Source organism: Dermochelys coriacea, chromosome 9, assembly GCF_009764565.3.
Source record: "Dermochelys coriacea isolate rDerCor1 chromosome 9, rDerCor1.pri.v4, whole genome shotgun sequence".
NCBI classification, from domain to species: domain Eukaryota; kingdom Metazoa; phylum Chordata; order Testudines; family Dermochelyidae; genus Dermochelys; species Dermochelys coriacea.
The window spans coordinates 1,062,890-1,087,054 of record NC_050076.1 but is presented as its reverse complement, the minus strand read 5'-3'; the positions used below and the strand labels follow the sequence as shown (position 1 = coordinate 1,087,054).

At 42.0% G+C, this 24,165-nt stretch overlaps 1 protein-coding gene across 5 annotated transcripts in view; it reads right to left on the bottom strand.

Annotated features, from left to right (window-relative positions):
• ACAP2 (ArfGAP with coiled-coil, ankyrin repeat and PH domains 2) overlaps positions 1-24,165 on the bottom strand; it is a 119,686-nt gene that overhangs the window by 66,743 nt on the left and 28,778 nt on the right. For all 5 annotated transcript variants that reach the window (XM_038415405.2, XM_038415404.2, XM_043492975.1 and 2 more), the window contains 5 exons: positions 23,136-23,194; positions 21,464-21,647; positions 19,087-19,131; positions 17,444-17,539; positions 9,248-9,322 (listed from right to left, as the gene is read on the bottom strand). In XM_038415405.2, the coding sequence (XP_038271333.1) occupies positions 9,248-9,322; positions 17,444-17,539; positions 19,087-19,131; positions 21,464-21,647; positions 23,136-23,194 (459 nt within the window). The remainder of the gene's footprint in view (positions 1-9,247; positions 9,323-17,443; positions 17,540-19,086; positions 19,132-21,463; positions 21,648-23,135; positions 23,195-24,165) is intronic.

Here is a 24,165-nt window from a genome sequence, read left to right as displayed (position 1 = left end):
CCCCCTCAAGGATTGAACTCACAACCCTGAGTTTAGAAGGCCAATGCTCAAACCACTGAGCTATCCCTCTGCCAATATTCCAGGCAGGACTGAATCTCCATTAGACAAAACTTGGAAAATGACCTGAGTCACTCCCATTTATGTCCAGGTGCCCCGACAGACCTCACTAAGATCTGCTAGGAGCGCCCAGGCGCCCTGACCGACCTCACCGAGGCCAGCCAAGAGCACCCAGGAGACAACGAGGACGGCTACCAGTCGTAATGCACCATCCGCTGCCACAAGGCAATGAGTTACTGCTGCTGTGTAGCAATGCAGTCCTGCATTTGCCAACACCCAGGAGACGCATGGTGACGGTGAGCTGAGCAGGTTCCATGCTTGCCGTGGTATGGAGTCTAAATGGGTAACCCAGGAAAAAAGGCGCAGAACGATTGTCTGCCATTGCTTTAACCTGGGGGGGGCTGATGACATGTACCCAGAACCACCCACAACAAATGTTTTTTGCCCCATCAGGCATTGATTCATGGATACTAAGGTCAGAAGGGACCATTCTGATCATCTAGTCCGACCTCTTGCACGACGCAGGCCACAGAATCTCACCCACCACTCCTACGAAAAACCTTACCTATGTCTGAGCTATTGAAGTCCTCAAATCGTGGTTTAAAGACTTCAAGGAGCAGAGAAGCCTCCCTCAAGTGACCCGTGCCCAATGCTACAGAGGAAGGCGAAAAACTTCCAGGGCCTCTTCCAATCTGCCCTGGAGGAAAATTCCTTCCCGACCTCAGAAATGGCGATCAGCTAAACCCTGAGCATATGGGTAAGATTCACCAGCCAGATACTACAGAAAATTCTTTCCTGGGTAACTCAGATCCCACGACATCTAACATCCCATCACAGACCATTAGGCCTATTTACCATGAATATTTAAAGATCAATTAATTACCAAAATCACATTATCCCATCATACCATCTCCTCCATAAACTTATCAAGTAGAATCTTAAAACCTTTTACTATTGGTTTTAATTCCCTTTGCAAGGTCCAACTCTATTCGACTTGGACTCTCAACACAGAATTCCAATGGACGACAGACTGCAGGAATTGTGGGATAGCTACCCACAGTGCAACGCTCCGGAAGTCGACGCTAGCCTCGGTACTGTGGAAGCACTCCGCCGACTTAATGGTCTTAAGTGAGGAGAGACAATCGACTGTATAAAATCGATTTCTAAAAAGATTGACCTCTATAAATTCAACCTAATTTTGTAGTGTAGACGTAGCCTGTGCTATGATACTTTTCTCATCCATCTCCCCTCACTCCAGCTCCCTCCTGACCATTACTCTAGGCTACTTTTTACATGAAAGAATAGTGTTTGAATAAAATGAAAAACATACTTTGAATACAGTGAAAACATATTTTACCATATTATTCCTGTGTTCACAGCATCATATAAGATATGTTACAAAACAAAAAGTCATTATAACCTTGAGAGAAAGGGATTAATTTAGTGAGTCCAAAGTTATTTAATAACACAACAGTTGTTGCTGCAACACACGGCTGCATCAGATTAAGAAAAACAAGAACTCTGGCAGTCTCACATTAGACTGACAATACTATTCGCTGAAGGCTGCCTATCCTCTTTTGGCAGATAAAATACTTGTTTTTCCATCTGTACATTTATAGCAAAAAGGGTCCTAGAATTCACCTGGTGTTGCCATCTTATTCCACCAACCACCATGTACCCGAGCATATGAGAGAAAAGTTCGTTCATTGTATTTTTATACATATGGATTGCTTTAACATCCTTGCAGTATATGCATGAACCTGACAGACAAATTAAACCATAACAAATGGAGACCATCTTACCTAAAGAAAAATCAGACTACCCAGCACATCTAACCCAGCCCCACCACTTTTACACCAACCTCTCAGGAAAAGCCAAAATTAAAAAATACACCTTTCAGCACACTGAACATCAACAAACCAAATCTTTGTTGAACCAATTGAGAAATGAGTTATTAATTATGATTACTATATACACAAACAGTCCTGTCCCTGAAAAGCTTGCTATCTACACAAAATCCGGGTACTGACCTTCCGTAACTGCTGTTCTTTGAGATATGGTGCTCTTGTCCATTCCACGTTAGGTGTGTGCACGTTGTGTGCACCACTGCCAGAGATTTTTTCCCTCAGTGACCATAGGGGTAAGAGCGTGGGTTGGGGAATGGACACGAGCAATGCATATCTAAGAACAAAAGGTCAGTAACCATTGTGTCTTCGAGTGCTTTATCATGTCCATTCCACATTAGGTGACACACAAGCAGTACCCAAGAAGGTGAGCTCTGAGTTCATGGACATGCGTACTTCAACACTGCTCTCCCGAACCTAGCGTCATCTCAGGCCTGCTGGGTGATGGGGTAGGGGGAGAAAGTATGCACCGATGACCAGACTGCAGCACTGCAGACGTCTTGGATCAGAACTTGGGCCAGAAACGCTGCTGAAGAGGCCTGAGCTCTTGTGGAATGAGTGGTCAAGATGGCAGGCGGCGGAACATTCGCCTGCTCATAGCGTACCCAAATGCAGGAGATTATGCAGGATGAGATTCTCTTGACTGAAACTGGTTGTCCTTTCATCCTCTCTGCTACTGCCATGAAGAGTTGTGTGGATCTGCGAAACAGTTTAGCCCTCTCGATGTAGAAGGCAAGGGCATGATTAACATCCCATGAGTGAAGTTGTCGCTCTTCTGAATTCTTGTGCAGCTTTGGGAAGACGACTGGCAGGAAAATGGCTTGGTTGCTATGGAACTGCGAGACCACCTTTGGCAGGAAGGCCATATGGGGCGGGGGGGGGCCACAGTTGAACCTTGTCCTTCAAGAAAACCACATACAGTGGTTCTGACATAAGGGCCCTGATTTCAGAGACCTTTCTGGCTGATGTCATTGCTATCAGGAAGGTGACCATCCAGGAGAAAAACAGCAGAGGACACGATACTAGCCGCTCATAAGGATCAAGTTCAAATCCCACATGGGAATCAGTTCACAAACCTGAGGATAAAGTCTCTCTAACCCCTTAAGAAAGTAGATTGTCATCTCGTGAAAGAAAAATGACCTTCCCCCCACTGACGGATGGAAGGCTGAAACTGCTACTAGGTGTGACAGATGTGAATGCCAGACCTCCTTGTTTAAGGTGGAGCAAATAGTCTAAAATGGACTCAAGGGAAGACTGAGTCAGAAAGGCCTCGTTGGGACAACCATATCAAAAAAGTGCTCCCACTTAGCGAGGTAGGTTGCTCTAGTGGACAGCTCCCTACTACCCAGCAAGACCTGTCAAACTTGTTCCAAACAGGTTTGCTCCTCCAGGTTCAGTCATGGAGCTTCCATGCAGTCATGTAAAGAGACAGGAGGTTCAGGTGGAGTAAATAGCCATTGTCTTACAGCCGCGTAGCCAGGATCAGGTCTAGGCGGAATGGAAGCAGTAGCGCTATTGATAAGTCTAACAGCATGCTGAACCAGTGTTGGCATGACTACAATAAGAATAACTCTTGCCTTGTCCTGCTTGATTTTTAGAAGGACCTTGTGTACCAGAGAAACTGAGGAAATGCATAGAACAGAAGCTCTGTTCCTGGAAACAGGAAGCGTCTGAAAGGGAGCCAGGGCTGTTCCTGTTCAGCGAACAAAACTGATGAGCTTTCCTGTTCTGCTTGGTCACAAACAGGTCTACCTGGGGAGATCCCCACCTTTGGAAGATGAACTTCATGACCTCTGGGTGAAGGGACCACTCGTGGTGAGGGGAAAAAGACCTGCTGAGATTATCTTCCAGGGCACTCCTGCCTCCTGGAAGATGGGAAGCCTCGAGGTGAATTGAGTGCTTTACGCAGAAGTCCCATAGAGGTATGGCCTCCTGACTCAGGGCAGAGGAGCGTGCTCCTCCCTGCTTGTAGAATACGGCTGAGGTGTTTCCCTGCGATTTGAGGAAGAAACACTTGGCAAACTAAGCAGACCGCTCTGAGCTCCTTAACATTTATATGCTGGGAGAGTTCGTCCTGGGACCACAGGCCCTGTGTCCTGAGGTGATCAAAGTCAGTAGTGTAACTAGGGGAGAGCAGGGCAGCACCCGTTCCCCCTCTGAGCACAAGTGGCGCCTTGTCAATGTCTTGGCGCCTTTTACATTTTCCCCTGTTGAGAAGATGCTAGGTCTGAAGCATCTGACATTATGGACAGCGACAGCTGAGGGGTAACAACAGGGACACCCGCCATCACCGAACAGGGACTCTTTCACCAGTCGAGGGAGGCAAGGACCAGGGCTGGAACAGTGAGCACCGAGTCCAAGTGGTGTCTGTTTGATAAGTACACTGAACCTAACCATGCTTGCAGGCCCTGAGGCATAGTATTATGTGCCATACCACATAAGTGCATGTGGCCATGTGTCCCAGGAGTTTGAGGCAAACCCGGGCTGCTGTGATTGGACGGGCCATGACCTTGGATATCGGGTCCAAAATTGTCTGGAATTGAGTCTCTGGAAGAAAGGCTCTGTCCTGGTCAAGTCGAACACTGCCCCAATAAACTCTGTTCTCTGTACTGTAATGAAAGTCAACTTTTGCTCCTTTATCAACAGGCTCAGTACTCGGAAGGTGGCTTGGCCCATGCTGATGCTGTTCTTGCTTGGACTTTGATCAGCCAGTCGTCACGGTACGGGTAGACTAGAATGCCTTGCCTTCTGAGGAAGGCCACTACCATCACCATGCATTTTGTAAAAACCCAGGGGCCATGGACAGGCCAAAAGGGAGAGCAGTGAATTGATGATGAGTCTGGTTTACCATAAACCTGAGGAATCTTCTGTGGCCACAGAAGACGGAAATGTAAAAGTAAGCAACCTTCAAGTCGAGGGCAGCGTACCAATCCCCTGGATCCAAGGATGGGATGATGGAGGCTAGGGAGACAATGTGGAACGTCAGTTTCTTGAGATAATTGTTGAGGTGACACAGGTCCAGAATAGAGACCAAGGGCCCACTTGGCTTTTGGGATTAAGAAATTTTGGGAGTAAAACCCTTTCCCTTTCAATTTTTGAGGTACCTCTTCCACAGTCCTCACCTGTAGGGCTAAGAGTTGTTCGTGATAAGGGTCCTTGAAGAGGAACAGGGATGGGTGGCGGGAGGGAGGGGTGGACAAAAACTGAAGGGTATAACAGCCCACCACTGTATTTAGCACCCAGTGGTCTGACGTGTTGTGGGACCACACCAGGCTGAAGTGGGAAAGTTGGTCCAAAAACAAAGGGGGGGGACAAGATCCAAAGCAGGAACTGGCATAGTGCCCTCGGGTGCACTTTCAAAAGGCCTGCTTGGGCCTGCCCAAAGTACCTATACGACCCCTGCATTGAGGTGGAGGCAGATGGAAGCAGTTGACTGTGCTTGTAACCTCTGCTTCTTCTTTTGAACAGGTTCTGTCTTGGTGGCAGAGCTGGAAAAAAACAGGCTGGCTATTGAGGGTTGAAGTGTTTTCTTGGGACTGGAGCACAGAAGCCCAGGGACCCGAGGGTAGCCCTTGGAGTTCTTCAGGCCTTGGAGCTTTATGTCCATTTGCTCCAAAAACAACAATATGCCTTTGAAAGGAAGGTCCTGAATCAACTGTTGGACCTCCTGAGGTAGCCCTGAAGACTCCAGCCAAGAACACTGCCTCATAGCCACTGCAAAGGCCACTGGCCTAGCCACCGCGTCGGCTGTGTCCAGGTCTGCCTGGAGAGAGGCTCTGGCAACGTTCTTTCCCTCCTTTAAGAGGGCAGAGGATTCCTGCCTTGAGTCCTGAGGCACGGAGTCTTTACATTTGAGAAGTCCCACAAGTTGTAATTTTGCATCTCCCAAGCAGTGCTTCTTGGTTTGAGATTCATAGCTGTAGTCTACCTGGCGAATAAATGTTTCTCCCAAACAGATTGAGTTTGTGTGTGTCCTTTTGCTTGATAGGATATACAATCATCTTGCAGCAGTGAGCCGCTTGGTCCAGAGATGGGAGGAAGAGGAAGAGGCCTGTACCAGGGGCGGGGGGGAGGGGGTCTACTTCCTCTTCTTCAGCCTCAACTACCTCAATGGGGTCCATGTCCTGTGTCAGTACTGGGTTCAGTGCTGAATGGAGTGGTGCAGGAGCCCTCCTCTCAGAAGCAACCAAGTAGAACCAGTGAGGAGACGGACCCGATACCGGGGAAAACCCTCATGGGTTCCAGAATGGCCATTGCTTACGCCCTGACACCTGGCCAGGTACCAGCAAGGAGAACCTCACCAGGGTCCGGCAGCACGTAAGACAGGTACCGGTAGCAGTTCTTGGGGTGGGTGTAGGAGGAGTCCTGAGGTGACTACAGGGGAGTGGTAACCCTCCCTTCCATGAATTGGTGTTGAGAGTCTGGAAACAAGTGCTGGACAGGGGAAGACCTCATAGAAGAAAGTAGGATCAGTTTGCCCTTGGGAGGTATCAAAGGTCCCGGTGCTGGGAAGGAGCTCGGAGCACCATGTTCTCTCCTGCTCATGCTCATCGGAGCTGGTGGTTGTACCATTGGAGTCAGTGGTACCAGGAGTAATAAGTCCTTGGCTGCTGCAAAGGCCTCCGGGGTTGAAGGCACCATGATTCCACTGATGCCACAATGACTTCTCGGCATCGGCAGGGGGTCCTGCAGCAGATTCAACATTCTGGGCAGAGTCAAAAGGTGCAGAAGGCGGAAGTGAAGGAAGGGGGCGGAGTGGTCCAACATGGGTTGCATTCTACTACCTTCCCCTTGCTTGCCTTTCTTTCTTTGGCACCAGCAAGCACCCTCTCTCTGATTATTGCTTTTTATGTTTCTTCCTCAGCACCAGAGATAGAGAATGATATCGGGATACGTGTAGTGCTGGAGGAGCGTTTTGCACTGAGGCCCAAGTGCTCTGTGCCAAATGCAAGCAACTTGGCTCCAAAGCCAGTCTAAGAGCAGCTTCTATTAGGATAAACCTCAATCTAGCCTCTCTTTCTTCGTACGAGGCTTAAATTCCTAACAAATTTGACAACACTCTCATACGCGAGCCACTCCCAGACACTTCAGACAACTGGAATGTGGGTCATGCCACAGGAGGGGTTCTAACCATCTACGCTAGTGTTATTTACAATATTTACGCTACAACTATACTAAGATTAATAAACTAGGAAACAGACGAAACCACTGAAAGACGCCTTGCCAAAGCAAGAGGAGTTGTTCCAGTAACCATCACAGGTGGTAAAAAGGAACTCAGAGGGAGTGAGGTCCGTGGGGCCCCTTAAACTAGTGCATAAGCGCACGGCACCAGAGGGTGCTAGAGCTGGCCCAAAGGATACCACTGAGGGGAAAAATCTCCGGCAACGGTGCACATGGCATGCGCACAACATGGAATGGACATGAGCAAGTACTCAAAGAAGAATACACACACTGGAAAACCTAGATAAGGTGTCAAGTTAAAACTTTGTATTATATATACACACACACACATATGCACTTTTTATTGAAGGTTAATGTTTGTGGGAATAAGTGAACCTTTAGGAGGGATGTGAATACTGGTGGGAGGAGGGAAGTGCTTGGCTTGCCAATAATGTGAGGGTTCATGCCTATGGGCAGTATGAAAGAAGGTACGATGATGGGAATGGATGGGGGAGAAGGAAAGAAATGGGCTGGCATTCTAGACCGAGTGACAGGGAAATGAGATGACATAAGAAACCACAGCTAGGCTTTAGGCCAGCTGAGAGCTGTGAAGGCCCTGCGAGGCAAGAAGCTTAAACCTGGTGCATAGGCAAGTGAAAGGATCTGAAGAGGAGAGAGAGACAAGGAAAGCAATTTTAGAAGTTGTTGTTCAAGTTAAGGGCTTTCCACCAAAACCTCTTCCTGTCTTCCTTCAAGCCTCAGAATGATGAATTTAGGGACTATCATCACAGCAAATGAGGTAATCCTGACTTATGAGATGAGGAGCATATGACCAACAGAAACAAGGCCTAAACCCTAGGGCTTTTTAGAGCCAAACCAGCATGAATAGCATCTGTAAATGCACTGGGAGTCCATGTAAACGGTGTAACATTATTAAGAAACTAAAATAATTACAGATGACTTGATGAATTAAATTATTTTCATATAGTTTGCTAACCTAACTCAAGTGCAGTAGTTGAACGGCAACAAGTAGTAAGATCCAATACATGTTTTTGAAATTCTAACTGATCAGGTTTCCATAAGTACTGGATTTCTTTATAAAAGCTCCATAGTAACCACTCAGTTTATTAGAAATAATTTACCTGTAATGCAGCCTTATGCAGCATTTAAGGAAAAAAAACAAGACAAGTAAGGACAATGGGCCTACAGCAATTATTATAGCTCATGGTAACAAATCACGTAACTTACTCCTTCAGTGGTCAATTGATAGTATGTACCAAGAGAGTACCAGGTGCTGCTGCTGTGCCAGGTGCTGCTGCTCTCTAACAGCCTATTACTTTCCAGTTATCGCTTTTCCCAAAAAACTTCCATCCTAGTCCCAACTTCATTTTGCTGCTGAATTTTCTTATTAAATTCTAGCATTACAATAGCAAAATGAATATTGACCCAGATCTTTATAACTATCCATGCCACTGAAGATGTTTTGTTCCACTTTAAATGGCTGCAATTTTCCCAACATGCAATAGCATCAGTTAGTACATATCCAAATTTGCCAATAACTAACTTTCAGTTAGTGTTTAGCTTTCACATTCATATACATTTAAATAAGAAATACAAGCCAAGCTTCCCCATAGGTTTCCTTTAATTGTTTGTCTAGAAGAGTGGCAGATACTCTCAACTTCAAAACACTATCATATTTGGCCCCAATTCAGGAAGAAAATAGAACGTACATCTACAAGGCCACATGGAGGATGCCCTTTCTATAGATATATAACAATTACAGCAAGCAAAAAGTTAACTTTATGGCAAAGAAGACTCCAAGATACCATATTCAGAGTCAGATTTCTAATAAATGGGTTATATTTCTCAGCATTTGAATATAGTGATTCAGTAGAACAGTGAAATTGATATTTTAGCTAGCACACAGAAATATTGTGACCTTGTTTGGTAACACAATCTGAACATCTGCGAACCATCTCTCCATTTAATTACCTGTAATTCTATTTCACTGCACTGCAAGGACACTATTTCTAGCAGTTCTAATGCAGTTATGCTCTGTTGCTGAGACATACCAAACAAATGTATAAAATGTATGTACAGTTTCTATTTTACATTCCTTCAAGTACCTTTTGTTGAATAGTGGAGTGCTTTTGCTCCATATCTCTCTTCTCCTTTGCAGCATCTACACCCAACTGATCCAGCTGTAAAGAGAAAAAGAAATTTGGCTCTTTAGACTTTATAATGCATGTTAGAAAAAATACATTATGTCTAGACATTGCATGACTTGCCTTATACACAGGAAAGTCACTTTCTTGATCACAGAGCTTTACCTTTAATATCAACTAAAGTCCTGTTTAAAGCATTTTACTACCATTCTGAATTAAGAGGACAAATTTTCCTGACACAAAACCTCTTTGATAGGTGTACATTTCCTTTAGGCTCTAAGGAAAACGTTTCCAAGAATAGTATGGTGCCAAGGATATGCGACTGGTACACTGCATTGATGACATGTTCAGCCTCTGAAGAAAGGAATGACTCATGCTTTAGCTGCTCTTGCTGGCTGACTGGTCCATTCAGCAACAGTGGCATAAGCAGAGAAAGCCAGACAGAAAGGGAGGTTGGTGACTTTCCCCTCCAAAGAGAAGGTGGTGACAGCCCCAGCTGATCTTTTTTAAAATTGACAGCTCCCATGTGCTCCCTGAGACAGCATTCAATGGGGCAAGGTTCTATAGCTATTCAGGTTGTTTGCGGCTTCCCAGAAGTTGTAAAAATAGTGATTATTGCAGAAAACGTGGCACACAGGAGATATTTCTAAAAAAACCCACATTCAAGTGTCTTAAGACAAAAAATATCACTATTTAAAACCTGTCTTGTAATAAAATATCAGTAGAACTATGATAATACTGTTACTGATGTCAGTGCTTTTGCCCAGAATTACTTGAGAGAGATCTATGAATATATGACTGGTTAAAAAGTATTCTGATGTGGTGGAGATGGAAGCTCGTTGATAGATCCTTTGGTACGATACAGCGTGGTATAATATTTTGTATACTGTTGTAGACTTTAGACTTTCAACATCCTATAAAAATTAAGTACAATAATTTGGTCCTTTTACCCCAAACCATAATATTATACTTCCCTCAGCCCCAATCAGTGTTACAAGATCACTGAACATTAATGCAGATAAAGAAGTTATGGTTTGAGGACTAAGAGTTGGTACTAAATAGAGTGATGACCAGCAATTTTGCATATGTGATTTTGTGCAGCCTTTGCCCTACCTCAGCACTGGGGTAGCAAAGTTGTATGCATCAGAGAGCAAATGCACTTCACCACCACAAGTCAATCGTGGAGAAGGGCACAGTATCTGACCAACAGAATCCTTAGTAGAGAAACTCAGCACATTAACTATGGATGAGGAATTCTGCCCTCCCCTTCTCATTTCTACCATTATGGCAATGCAAAAGGGATGGAGACTGGCCGCATCTCTCTGTTTGCCATTTCCTCAGGAGGAATAGATACTCTGTAGCTGGCTCCTATGCTATCGCCCCTGTACCCTCTAGTACAGTGGGTGTCCAGAGCATGCTTTACTCCAGCTATCCTTGGGGTTCCATTACTACCTGGCCATGTTTAGAACATGCCTTCGACTGCTCTAAACTTCATAGGGCCAGGCCTGGCACAAAACTGACCTCAGAATCCGGAAGCCATACTTGGCTTCTTGCCAGCACTCCCACCCTCCCACCCATTGCACATGGTGGAAGATGACTGCAGTACTAAATCCAAGCATCATTCTAAAAGTCTTGCTCTGCTCGACATTAATATGTCATTGGATTGTATGTGAAGTTATGAAGTTTGGCTAGGTATGTATTACTGAAACTTGTTCCGACGTTGAACACACCCACAAGCAGTCTTTCAGGTCCAACAGTAAAAAGGCCAGACAATGTTAATGGCTTATTGAGGAAATGCACAAAAGCACCAGGATTACCCCAGCAACTGTGTACAATAGAAACCTATTTCTGTGTAGAGATAGCACTACACAGTGGGAACTGTTTGACCCAGGGCACAGCAAAAGAGCTTTCCAGCAAGTGAGAAGATATAAAAGGGGGGGAAATGACATCATGATGGTACCTCACTCTCCCTACAACACTTGGAAACACCTGAGGAACAAAGACTGAATGGGGGGAAGTGATGGTCCCAGGCTAAAGGGATTTCTAGCCTGCGTATGAAAACCTGGGAAACCCAAGCTGCAAAGCCAAGGCAGCTTGTGCCTTAAGAATCTGCCAGCATCTTTATCACTCAAGGTGAGAATTTACTATTTCATATCCTACCTATCTAGTACGTTAAGCTCAGTTTGCAGTTTTGTTTATTTACTAGGTAATCTGCTTTGATCTGTTTGATATCACTTAACTTTAACTACAAAAGAAAAGGAGTACTTGTGGCACCTTAGAGACTAACAAATTTATTAGAACATAAGCTTTCGTGAGCTACAGCTCACTTCATCGGAACTGTAGCTCACGAAAGCTTATGCTCTAATAAATTTGTTAGTCTCTAAGGTGCCACAAGTACTCCTTTTCTTTTTGCGAATACAGACTAACACGGCTGCTACTATGAAACCTACAAAAGGATAGATTTTTATTTTATGTTTTAATCCAAATCAGTGTGCGTTTAACTAAGGTGTCTGGGGAAAGTCTCAGCTTGGTCACCACAAGCGTGCATGGTCCTCTTCACATTGATGGAGAGACGGACGAGTGTTAAACCCATATACTGGCCAGATTTGACCAGGACAGGACAGTTCTATTCTGGGGTCCTAGGCTAGGAAGCTAGTGGTTAGAAAGCATGCAAGTGACTGCAGCTGGGTGTGTCCCTACCTGTATGAATGCTGGTGAAAGTGCAAGCTTGGAGGCCTTTGCAACTAGTCACAGCAGCACAGTGAGAGAGGGAGCCCAGGGTGGTGGGTCAGAGGGCTCAGTGGTACCCCAGCTCCAGATGGCACCCCGGGGGGAACCAATCACAGGCATTTGTTCAAAAAAGGCACAACATTTTCTAAGCTGATTTTTTGCAGCTGAATCCTTTCACATCACTGGCTGATTTTGCAAAGGCCTTATGCTCAACTCGACAGCATTTCTGTTGGTCTATAACATGATGATATCTGAACCCCATATCTGATCAATTTCAAAATTTCAGGGAGTGTTCAAGCCTCAAAGGGTAAAACCCTATTGATTTGGGGGGGAATTCCAAAAACCAAAAGGGAAAGGGGGGGCACAAGGAGCCCCTGCCACCTGATTAGCAAAGCCACAGCTCTAGGAACTTCTGAAATCGTCTATATATCCAACTAGATGACACCCATTCACATCTTTCAGCATAACACTATCCCTGCTCATCCTCCCAATAGAATGTAACATGTTGACACCTGAATGTCTTACATCCCGAGAGAGAGAAGAAATAGCTGCTCTCCCTGCTGGGAACCATGGGACAGATGTCAGTCATCAGAGGCAACCAGAGGGATAGGAGAGAGGAGGCAGCTTCATTCTTTCCTTCCTCCTAGCCCCCTGCCTGCTCCCCTGGGAGGTGGTGTGTACTTTGGGGAAGGAAAAGAAGGTAGACACTGAGCCCCTGACATGATAATGGGAAAATCTGCTGTGAGATGCAGAGGAAATGGGAAGCAGACAGAGTGCCTGGCATGCAAGGGAAAGGAGCAATGGGGTGTGCACACAGCCCCTGCCTTGGTGGGGCACTCTGGAAGAGTGGAAGAGGAATAGGGGATTCCCCCTCACCAGGAGTTCTGGGTATTAGGGGACCATGGTATGGGTGAGGAGGGAAGGGGCACACACAAAGCCAATAGCATGGGGGAAGAATGGGGAACCCTATGTGGGAGCTAGAGGCAAATGGAGTGCACACAGATTCCCTGGCAGAGGGAAATTGGGGGACCCTGGCATGTGGCAGAAGAGGGAATGGAGGCACACACTGAGCCCCAGGCAGTGCACACTGGTTAAGGTCTCTCACTAAAACTCAGAACTAGTCTCTCTGGACTGACATTTCCCATCCCTTTTTTCAACTGAAGAGTGATGCTATTGCTAAAAGCTTAAGAAAAATCATGTCATACATTTGAATTACGAAAGGAATATGATTTTCTCATTGAAAAAAAATTAATGCCATGCTGCTTCTGTAGAGAGAGCTAAAAATCAGCTGAACTTCAAAAGTCAACCTGTAAATAGTAGCCATTTTAAAATACATCAACAACCAGATTGGTTACAAGCAACTGAAAATTCACTTTGAGCATGATCAGCAGGTATCTGCTAAAGTTTTCTGTAGAGTCTAATGAATCCCTGCCTATTCTGGAATGACACAATATGCCTTCTTTCTAACCTGCCAAATATAGGGGTTGCTACCAGTACAAATTGTATAACAATTGTAACTCTCTCATGGAAACTGCACCCTCAGCAAGTCTGCGGATGACACTAAACTAGAAGGAGTGGTAGATACGCTGGAAGGTAGGGATAGGATACAGAGGGCCCTAGACAAATTAGAGGCCAAAAGAAATCTGATGAGGTTCAACAAAGACAAGTGCAGAGTCCTGCACTTAGGATGGAAGAATCCCATGCACTGCTACAGACTAGGGACCGAATCGCTCGGCACCAGTTCTGCAGAAAAGGACCTAGGGGTTACAGTGGACAAGAAGCTGGATACGAGTCAACAGTGTGCCCTTCTTGCCAAGAAGGCTAACAGCATTTTGGGCTGTATAAATAGGGGCATTGCCAGCAGATCGAGGGACATGATTGTTCCTCTCTATTCGACATTGGTGAGGCCTCATCTGGAGTACTGTGTCCAGTTTTGGGCCCCACACTACAAGAAGGATGTGGAAAAATTGGAAAATATCCAGCGGAGGGCAACAAAAATGATTAGGGGACTGGAACATGACTTATGAGGAGAGGCTGAGGGAACTGGGATTGTTTAGTCTGCAGAAGAGATGAGTGAGGGGAGATTTGATAGCTGCTTTCAACTACCTGAAGGGAGGTTCCAAAGAGGATGGATCTAGACTGTTCTCAGTGGTAGCAGATGACAGAACGAGGAGTAATGGTCTCAAGTTGCAGTGGGGGAGGTTTAGGTTGGATATTAGGAAAAAGTTTTCACTAGGAGGGTGGTGAAGCACTGAAATGCGTTACCTAGGGAGGTGGTGGAATCTCCTTTCTTAGAGGTTTTTAAGGTCAGGCATGACAAAGCCCTGGTTGGGATGATTTAGTTGGGGATTAGTCCTGCTTTGAACAGGGGGTTGGACTAGATGATGACCTCCTGAGGTCCCTTCCAACCCGGATATTCTATGAGACTCAACAAGCACATTCTTCGCAACAAAAAATAGACATGATCTTAACATGCCGTATACACTTGTTCATTAGCCCGTTCGTTTATAAGCTGACCCTCCCCTCAAGATGTATAGGTAAAAATAGTAAAAACTGTATGACCCTTTCATAAGCCAACCCTGTATTTCAGGGTTTGGCAAAAACTTTGGCTCCCAGCCCATCAGGGTAAGCCATTTCCCACAGCTCCCAATGGCTGGGAACGGCAAACCGCAGCCACAGGGAGCTGAGGGGCTCCGTGCTTGTGAACGCTCCAGGTAAACAAAATGATAAAGTATTAGATATTCAATTCAATGATTTCATAGAGTTTAAAATCAAATTTTGGTGTTGACCCGTTTATAAACCAACCCCTGCTCTTTGATGCATCACTTTACAAAAATATTCGACTTAATAAGTATATACAGTAACAGACAGAAGAAAGTACAGATGGGGGAAAAATAGCAAGTGGCACAGTTTTAGGATTTTGCCACCATCTTTGTTGCATTTCTAATCTATTGTAGGTATTCCCAGATTCATATTTTACAAAAGTTTTCTTCTCCCTGCCAGCCCCCGCCTAATTTCCACAGGATGGGCATCATAATGTAACCAAACATGCAGCTGTCCTGTTAACCAAGCCTTACAGAAGATGTCTCCAGCCAAACAATAATAATGGTGGCAACTAAGCCCTTCTTACCCCCATTAACCTAAGTGATTTGGAAACATCAAAGCCTAACAGGGAAAAACTAAAGTTACTATGAAGGAAAGGTTTCAGAGTAGCAGCCATGTTAGTCTGTATTCACAAAAAGAAAAAGGAGTACTTGTGGCACCTTAGAGACTAACAAATTTATTTGAGCATAAGTTTTTGTGAAGTGAGTTGTACTCACAAAAGCTTATGCTCAAATAAATTTGTTAGTCTCTAAGGTGCCACAAGTACTCCTTTTCTTTTTATGAAGGAAAGACATTTCTTCTATTTTTCTTTTAAAGAAAAAGAAAATTACATGCAAAAACCTACATTGTAACACTGAAGCTGCAGAATCAAAAATCAAAAAGTAAGAAAATGGAGGTTAAAAGGCACACAGACACCTAAAAAAGGTCACACTTATCTAAACCTTTAACCTACTAAAGTAATACTTAAAGACAACCGTAAGGAAAAGATGTCAAGGAAAATATCTATTTTATTAGAGCAATTCTTATACTTTTTCCCCCATATTACCAAAGCTGCACATCTGCAAACCCCTAGTGTAGATGTCTGAAATCATGTGAGGTCACACTGCTGCAAGACACTTTTTATACCCGAGTAATGCATCTACAGTAGTGATTTGCAAACAAAAACATGCATGTACGCATGCACACGCTCCAAACCACAAACCACCGATTGTAGCTAAGTTTAAAGTGTGTGTGCCCTATGCACTTGGCAGTGCTTTATGTATAGTCAATTTAAGTGTTTCCTCTGTGTAATTAGTAGGCTGTCAAGCAATTAAAAAATTGTGATTAATCGCGCGATTAATTGCGCTGTTAAACAATAGAATACCATTTATTTTAATATTTTGATGTTTTCTACATGTTCAAATATATTGATTTCAATTACAACATAATATAAAGTGTACAGTGCTCACTTTATATTTTATTACAAATATTTGCCCTGTAAAAAACAAAAGAAATAGTATTTAACTCATCTTGTTTACCTTAGAGATTGGCTAAACAAGAAGTAGGACTGAATGGACTTGTAGGCTCTAAAGTTTTAGATTGTTTTGTTTTTGAGTGCAGTTATGTAACAAAAAAAAAATCTACATTTTTAAGTTATACTTTCACAATAAAGAGAGCACTACAGTACTTGTATGAGGTGAACTGAAAAATAGTATTTCTTTTGTTTATAATTTTTACAGAACAAATATCTAATACAATATAAACTGAGCACTGTATATGCTGTATTCTGTGTTATAATAGAAATCAATTTGAAAATGTAGAAATATTTAATAAATATTTAATAAATTTCAATCAGTATTCTATTGTTTAACAGTGTGATTAATCGTGATTAATTTTTTTGAGTTAATGGCGCGAGTTAACTGTGATAAATTGACAGCTCTAGTAATTAGTTGTAGTCAATTCCCCTGCTTGGGTGAGTCTCTCATACAAGTGAAGAGAGAAATACTTACAAATAGGAAAATGTAATTGTAAAAAAACAAAAAATCTTCAGGAGGAGCCAGTATCTGAAATCGGTTTTATCTCAATTATTAAAATAAAAGAGAGACAAGATGGGTGAGGCAACATTTGTTGGTGAAAGACAAGCTTCCGAGCTTATCCACAGCTCTTTTCAGGTCAGGGAAAGGTATTCAGAGTCACAGCTAAATACAAGGTAGAATTAATTGTTTAGCATAAAATGTTACACTAAATCTGTTCCACCTTATATTTAGCTGTGACAGTCTGACCAAACACTGTAAACATTATTAAAATTAAACAGTTTTCAAGTTGACAGTATCCCTTTTAAGTTTCCAGCAGCAATATTAACTGATTTGATTAATTTTTTCCACCAAATGCATCCGATGAAGTGAGCTGTAGCTCACGAAAGCTTATGCTCTAATAAATTTGTTAGTCTCTAAGGTGCCACAAGTACTCCTTTTCTTTTTACATTTTACAGTATATACTGAACATGAACATACTTAACAAAACGGACAGATTTTACTATATATGTGGAACATGGACAAATTAATTTTGCTGTGGGAAATCTGAAAAATGCAAGGAAATACAATTTATTTTTATGTGCAGCCTTAATGTTGTATTAACTTTTTTTTTGCGCATTTAATTAGCAACATTTTTAAATGTATGATTTTTATGGTGACAATATGCCTTCATCGTGGCTATCCCCCAAAGTTTCCACTTTTATTTAATAAATGTTCAGTGGCTCTGGTACATACATAGTTCTCCCCAATAGTTTTCCCAAACACAAATTAGTATGTGCATTTTAATTCAGGAGTTGTATTGTAACATTACCTGTGCTCCAAGATCATTCATGTATGGCTTAAGCTCGCTAAATAGATCATAGCCTTGATGAAAGAAGGTCAGATGAGCATACATAAAGTATAAAATCTAGAAGAAAGAAAGAATACAAGTATACGTTAGAAAGGAGTTTTAAATAGAGCGTTATCAGATCTTACGTACATAACTCACACTGAATGAATTCTCGCAAACAAGCTTGAAGTACAGGGCTTAATTCTCCACTGCTCTGCACTTCGTGAAGATACACGAGTGCAAAGTGCGTGCAAAATACTACCATTCTGCCTTGGTAGTGCTCTACACCCACTCTGTGGTCACTTTGCACAGGTCTAAATGACTATACGAGGGTCAAGACAGAAATGAATCACCCTACCAAGTTAAATCTTTCATAAACGGGCTAATAAAATTATCCTATAAAACCTGATTGACAGGTGAGGTCATGTTTTAGTCCGATTATTTAAAACTTTTGTTAAAAAATATGCAGCTCAAACACCTAAGAAACCAACTGGAAGGTACAGAATCTGCTTGTTAAAGATTCATAACTTCTACAATTACAGCTGAAATAGCTCACAATCTGCTTCCCTGGGACTTCCAAGACAACTCACCAAAAACAAGAGAAGAAACCATCAAGCAGTCTTCATACATTGTGAGAAAAAAGAAGGGAAGATATCCAGGATTCCAAAGGCACAGAGAAAAATATTGATTTGTAATAATGACCCGACCTCTCACAGTTTAAGTGAATTATACAATCTCATGAAAAAAGGATGTGAAGGAATGGAAAATGGAATTTGAAAGGGACAAAGTCAAGGACACGGTCTCCGGTTATGTACCTGGCACTCAACAGAGATGAGATTTGAAGCAAAAATGTACATTAGCTTCAAATGGTCCCAATCTATTTTCCTTCATGTAAAAATGTGCCATTTTAAAGAAATGAGAGACTCAATCTTGAAAACAGATTTGGAGAAGTATTAATTTTTAAGTGAATGCAGCTTTCCCAAAGGATGCCTTATTGAAAGCCTTGGAGGCCAAACTACTCAAGTTTCGCTACAAAACATGTACAGCATACACAATAGCAGTAAAACCTTAGCAATTTCCTCCACCCTGACACAAAAGGATCACCATTAAGTGTACGTCTACACTGCAGTCAGAGCTGCAAGTGCAGCTCAGCTCAGGTGGGCACACCTGGACAAATTTAACCTAGCTACCACAACTAGAAATAGCAGTGACGACGTGGTGGCGTGGATCTTGGCGCAGCTAGCACAAATACATATCCAGGTTTCTGGGCAGATTTGTACAGTCTGTGCTCAAGCCCAAGCCATCATGTCTTCACTGCTATTTTTAGCTGCACTTGCTAAATTAAAGTTAGCATGCGTGTGCCTACATGCTCTGCAATCCCACCTCCGATTGCAGTGCAGGCATAGTGACAGAGTGTAGTTCACATGTCCACCCAGTCTTAGCCTCTCTTGCTACCACCAGCCAGTGTTCCAGTTGTGATGGTGGTTGTGCAACATGGAGGCAAACAGACAAATTCATGTGACACAAGTCGCTGATCAGAGGGTAGCAACTTGCAGTCTCAAATGTTTATTTTTTATATTTCAGATTTAACCAGACATTTTACACATAAAATGTAAAGATCTTACCGATTTTAAGATCTCTGATCTCCTCTTAGATTGAAGAACATTAATCTAGGAAAAAAAAACATCTTGCTTCATTCACCAATCCCCACGCAAACTGCAATAATCCAGGTTATGTGTAACTGTTAATAAATAAAGTAACCTTAAAATATGGGAAAAACAGAATTCAAAAATCTGACTTCATAGAAATTTTTTTAATATTACAGAGACGACTTCAACTAATTGTATTTACCACCACCATTTACAGTTAGAGAAAAGAAACTTACAATGCTAGAATTCCCAAAAGATGCTCACAAAGTTTTATTAATTGAAAAAAGTATTTTACAAATCTCAGGGGTTACGTTCTTAAAATCTATTCACGTAGTGCCAAAACATGTCAGACACTTTAAAGTCACGCAAGATGACTGGGTCCCCACCTCTGGGAGCAGAGTCTAAAAGTCTTTGCAAGAATTCTATTAAGCTAATTACATTTTATCTTCACCACCTCAATCATGCTATTAAGTTAGCTGACATCACTAACCACTTGTGTTCATTGGTTATTCAAGAAAGTAACATTCATTCCCCTTGTCTTATTTTATGTGCAATATCTGATTTTTCACATGTATCTAGTCCTCTTCTTGCTTTCTCGTCAGTGGCTTTAATTACCTGCCACAACAAAGATTTTCTCAAAAAACCCTCACTTAACAGAGGCATACATTAATGTGGAATTCACTTCCTTGGCATGTCGGTTTAATGCTAACAAGTAAAATAATTTTACAGAAGCTGTAAACAAAAACAGATGGTATTTTAAAGCTACACATTCAATGCTTTGGAAAGCATTCTGCAACACACAAACACACACATGACTTTTCTGGATAAAAAAATAAAAGGGAACTCAGAGAAATATTGAAATACAAATTAAACTCAAGTAAATATAACGACAAAGACACTCCAGTAGAGTCCTTTCATAGTGAAGTCATTTTTTCCCCAGAAGAAAAGCTTCATTGTAAGCAGAAAGGTCCATCTATAACTTGAATTGTTTGCATGGTGGATTACGTGGAAAATTTGGGAGTTTCCTTCACTATAAATGCAGTTTTATTAAGTGGACTGTAGTGTACACAAGAATAGACGAACTCCAAAAGGCACATAATTCCAATACAGAATGTGCAAAAAATGGCTGAATTCATGTGATCACTTCTCCTAAGCCTGTACCAAAATAGTAAGAGCCTGCTTCGGACAAATAAGTTACAGAAGAATCTCACAGTTACAAACACCTCAGGAATGGACATGTTCATAACTCAAATTTTCATAATTCTGAACAAAATGTTATGGTTGTTCTTTCAAAGTTTACAACTGGACATTTACTTAATACAGCTTGAAACTTTACTATGAAGAAAAATTCTGCTTTTAACCATCTTAAAGGAAACAAGCACAGTTTCCTTGCCTTGCTTCATTTTGGTGGGGGGACAAGGATAGGCACGGGGGCGGGGGGTCTTTGTTGCCCGACTGCATACTTCCGGATTCCAAATGAGGTATGTGGTTATTTTCGTGGAGAGATGAGGGGGTCGTGTCTTTGCTGCCTGACTGCATACTTCCGGGTTTCAAATGAGGTATGTGGTTGACTGGTCAGTTCATAACCCTGGTGTTTGTAACTCTACTGTACTCCTTTATCTCACATGGTAGGAACTAAATTCACCCCTATATTGACCATTATGAACCACTTATGTTCACTTAAGCATCTTCTGAAAACTCTCCTCCGACATAATGCCAACAAAAAAAAGCCTTGATAATGATTAGGCAGCTGGAATGCTATGACTACTGCTTGTGCTGTTCTTTGTTATGTTACACTTCTCATTTATTGAATAAACCTTTATTTTTTCTCTTATACTAGTTCTTATACTAATTCTTCAGGACAGGGAATGTTTTTATTACATCTGTACAGTGTCTAGCCTGTAGGTGCAGCCTCATTTCTAATTGTAAAGTGGTCCACAGATCATAGATCTTGTGCAGGGCCTCTGGACAGGAATTAATTTAATCCTTGGTGCTGAAGGTTTCAGATTCAATCCCTGCTGATGACCACAGGGTCTGTATCCATCCATGGATCGATACAGACCTGTCATGGCATTACAGAGAAAGAGGAACTGGGTTGTCATAGGGTTTTCTTTAACTCCCTACTCCTGGGGGGGGGGGGGGGGAGGGAATGTTTGTGTATGTGTTGTTACACACATACTTGCTGACAGGTATTCGATATAAATTACCAAAATAATTTAAACTGGTGTGATTATACAGTGTTATTTTGACAATAAAATTTGTAGAAATTAAAATATTGTGTGCAGAATTTTTAATTTTTTGGTGCAGAACACCCCCAGGAGGTAACACATTGCTCTTGAAAAACTACACTTACCTGAAGAACATAATCCAGAGCTATGTGCCGAAAGCATTTTCGTGTTGCAGTGAGAATGTTCGTGGCCTCCTCTACTTCGTGTTGTTTATTTCTTTGAACTTGAGCATTTTTTGCGAGTGCATTTTCTTTTTCTTCACTGACTTTTTCAAACTGCTTCTTTGCATCTTTAAATTTTCTAATATCGCTAAACAAAAGGGGAGATGAATTGCAATATCCTTGGAAGGCTCATTTTGTTGATCATGAAATATTTAAAAATATACCAAATTTTAAACGTTTTTAACATGGTTCCATTTACAGGTATCATATTTGATCTTTTTATTATTTCCCCTTTTCCACCTTAAATATCTGGATCAGGTGCAAGTTACAGCACAAGAAGGATAGAAGTGTGACTGTCCTGGCTGCTCTGTTCTTCCGAACAAGTGAGGGAGTGAAATTTAAAAGAATACATCTTGTAGACACTGGTGTATTCATCTAGTCCAACCCAGGGCAGATGATAATCATGATTAAAAAAATCTGATTAAACACAAAAAAGGTGGGTTGCTTTGTATTTTCCTTAAATAGTTTCCTAATTGCTAGTAGAATTTCAGATTTAACAGGTTTTTTTCTGCTGAGATTCACATTAAATGTTCATCTATCATGAAAAAGACAATCCATGATCTCGTTCAACATCTCTACTGTGATACCACCACAAATTCAAACACAAAATTGGTAAGGAAACAGTCCATGCTATGTTTGAAACCAGCAATACCTTCTGATGTATTAAGCTTCAAAATGTCAAGAAAGCTGAAATGCTTCAACCAGGTCATACTCTTCCATTACGGTTTGCAGTCTGAAGTTAACGGGACTTGTGCTCCTAAGTGACTTAGGTGCTTTTGACATCCCAACCTTAGGTGCTTAAATATGAATCTTTGTTGTTAGTTCTGACGTATTGTTTTAAAGTGAAAGATTTTATGACACTAAGGCCCCAATCCTTCAAAAATGTATGCACATACTTAATTTTATGCACTGTGAGCACAGTCCCACCGAAGTCATTGAGACTACTCCCAGTGCAGAGTTAAGGAGCTGCTTAACTGTTTGCAGGATAAGGGCCTACAAGAGAAAATTTTAGAATAAATGAGAGAACAAAAGCTCCTCATATGGAAAACACTTATGCTCATGCTTAACTTTAAACATATTGATAGTTCCATTGAAGTCAATAGGACTACTCAGGTGAGTAAAGTTACATATCTGTTTCAGTGTTTGCATGATCAGGGCCATTATTTTCAATTTTTTTTTTTTTTTTTGCCCATTGTAGTTTTGTAAAATTAAAATAAGATACCATCCCAGTAGTGACATTTAAAAAAAGCATCTATAATTGAATTATAAATGGTATTTTAAAGTTGCAATAGTACAGTTTTTCAGATTAGTTTGACAAACACTCAATGCATGACTTAAAGCAATGATTTAAAAAAATACAATGACTGAAAATGTCTCCATGCCAATCCAATCCCTATTGGGCCATTGGGTTATTTTTGGCAAGTTTAAGAGGTGCTATGCAAGCTATGGCTTGACGATTTCCAAATATCTTCAACCTCTCTCAGAAGCCGATTTCTCTTCCTAGTTGGTCTTAGTGGAGATACTTTTCCTTACAGTTTGTTAAAGGTGAATTTATTTGAAATGAAAATTAACTTACTCTTTAACGAACATCTGAAGCTGTGTTTTAATTGATCTTTGGGTTTGGTCAAATAGGGTCTGAAAGAGGAAAAAAACAAAAATTTAGTTCAATAAAGGATTTGGAAGTACTGAAGTCCTTTTATTTTAGGCCAGAAAACATCTAAAGCCTTTAATTCTGCCAAAGGCCTGACTCTCCAAACTGTTACTTTGCTTAACTGTGATTCTTCGACATCTTGTCCCTACGTATTTCATTCTTGGTGCACGTGCCCCATGCACTCAAGACTGAATCCATTTGGCCAGCACATTGTTGTTGGGGCACCTCACCCGAAAGCATAAAAGGTGGGGTGACTACAAACATCTCAGTTCCTTTGCCAGTACACAATTCAGATAGTAATCTCTGCAGCCACGGGGAGGTTGCAGAATATGTATGGACAACATCTCTAAGAACCACAGTTTCCCTAAGGTAACCATTTCTTCTTTGAGTGCTTGTCCAAGTACACTCCTCTCTTGGCGACTCAGAAGTAGTAATCTATAGGATAGGAGGTGGGTGCTATTTGAACAATCACTGAAGGACAGCTGTGCCAAAATTGGCATCAGATCTTGATGCCTCTACCAGGGAGTAGCAGTTTAAATATATGTACCATACCCCACATTGCCAATTTACTACAGATCTAAGATTGGTACATTTCTCAAACAAGCTGCAGTAGCTGCTGGAGCACCAGAGGAATGGACTGTAATCATTATCAGTGGGTCTAAACCGGCCAATTCATAACAGTTTGATTCAACTGGAAATCCAAATAGATAATCTCATGGTCAATACTGCCTGACCCTTTACCTGGTTCAAAAGGCGGGCCCATCAATCTCTCCAGCCCTACATTATGGTCCCAAGGTATGGGAGGCTCCCTAATGGGAGAAGAACACATGCATAAGGCGTTCGAGCAATTTATCTACCATTGGGGGTATGAATACTGTGTGATCCTGAATGGGCAAAAGGTTAGCAGATATTGCTACCAGGTATCAGAGTAGCAGCCGTGTTAGTCTGTATCCGC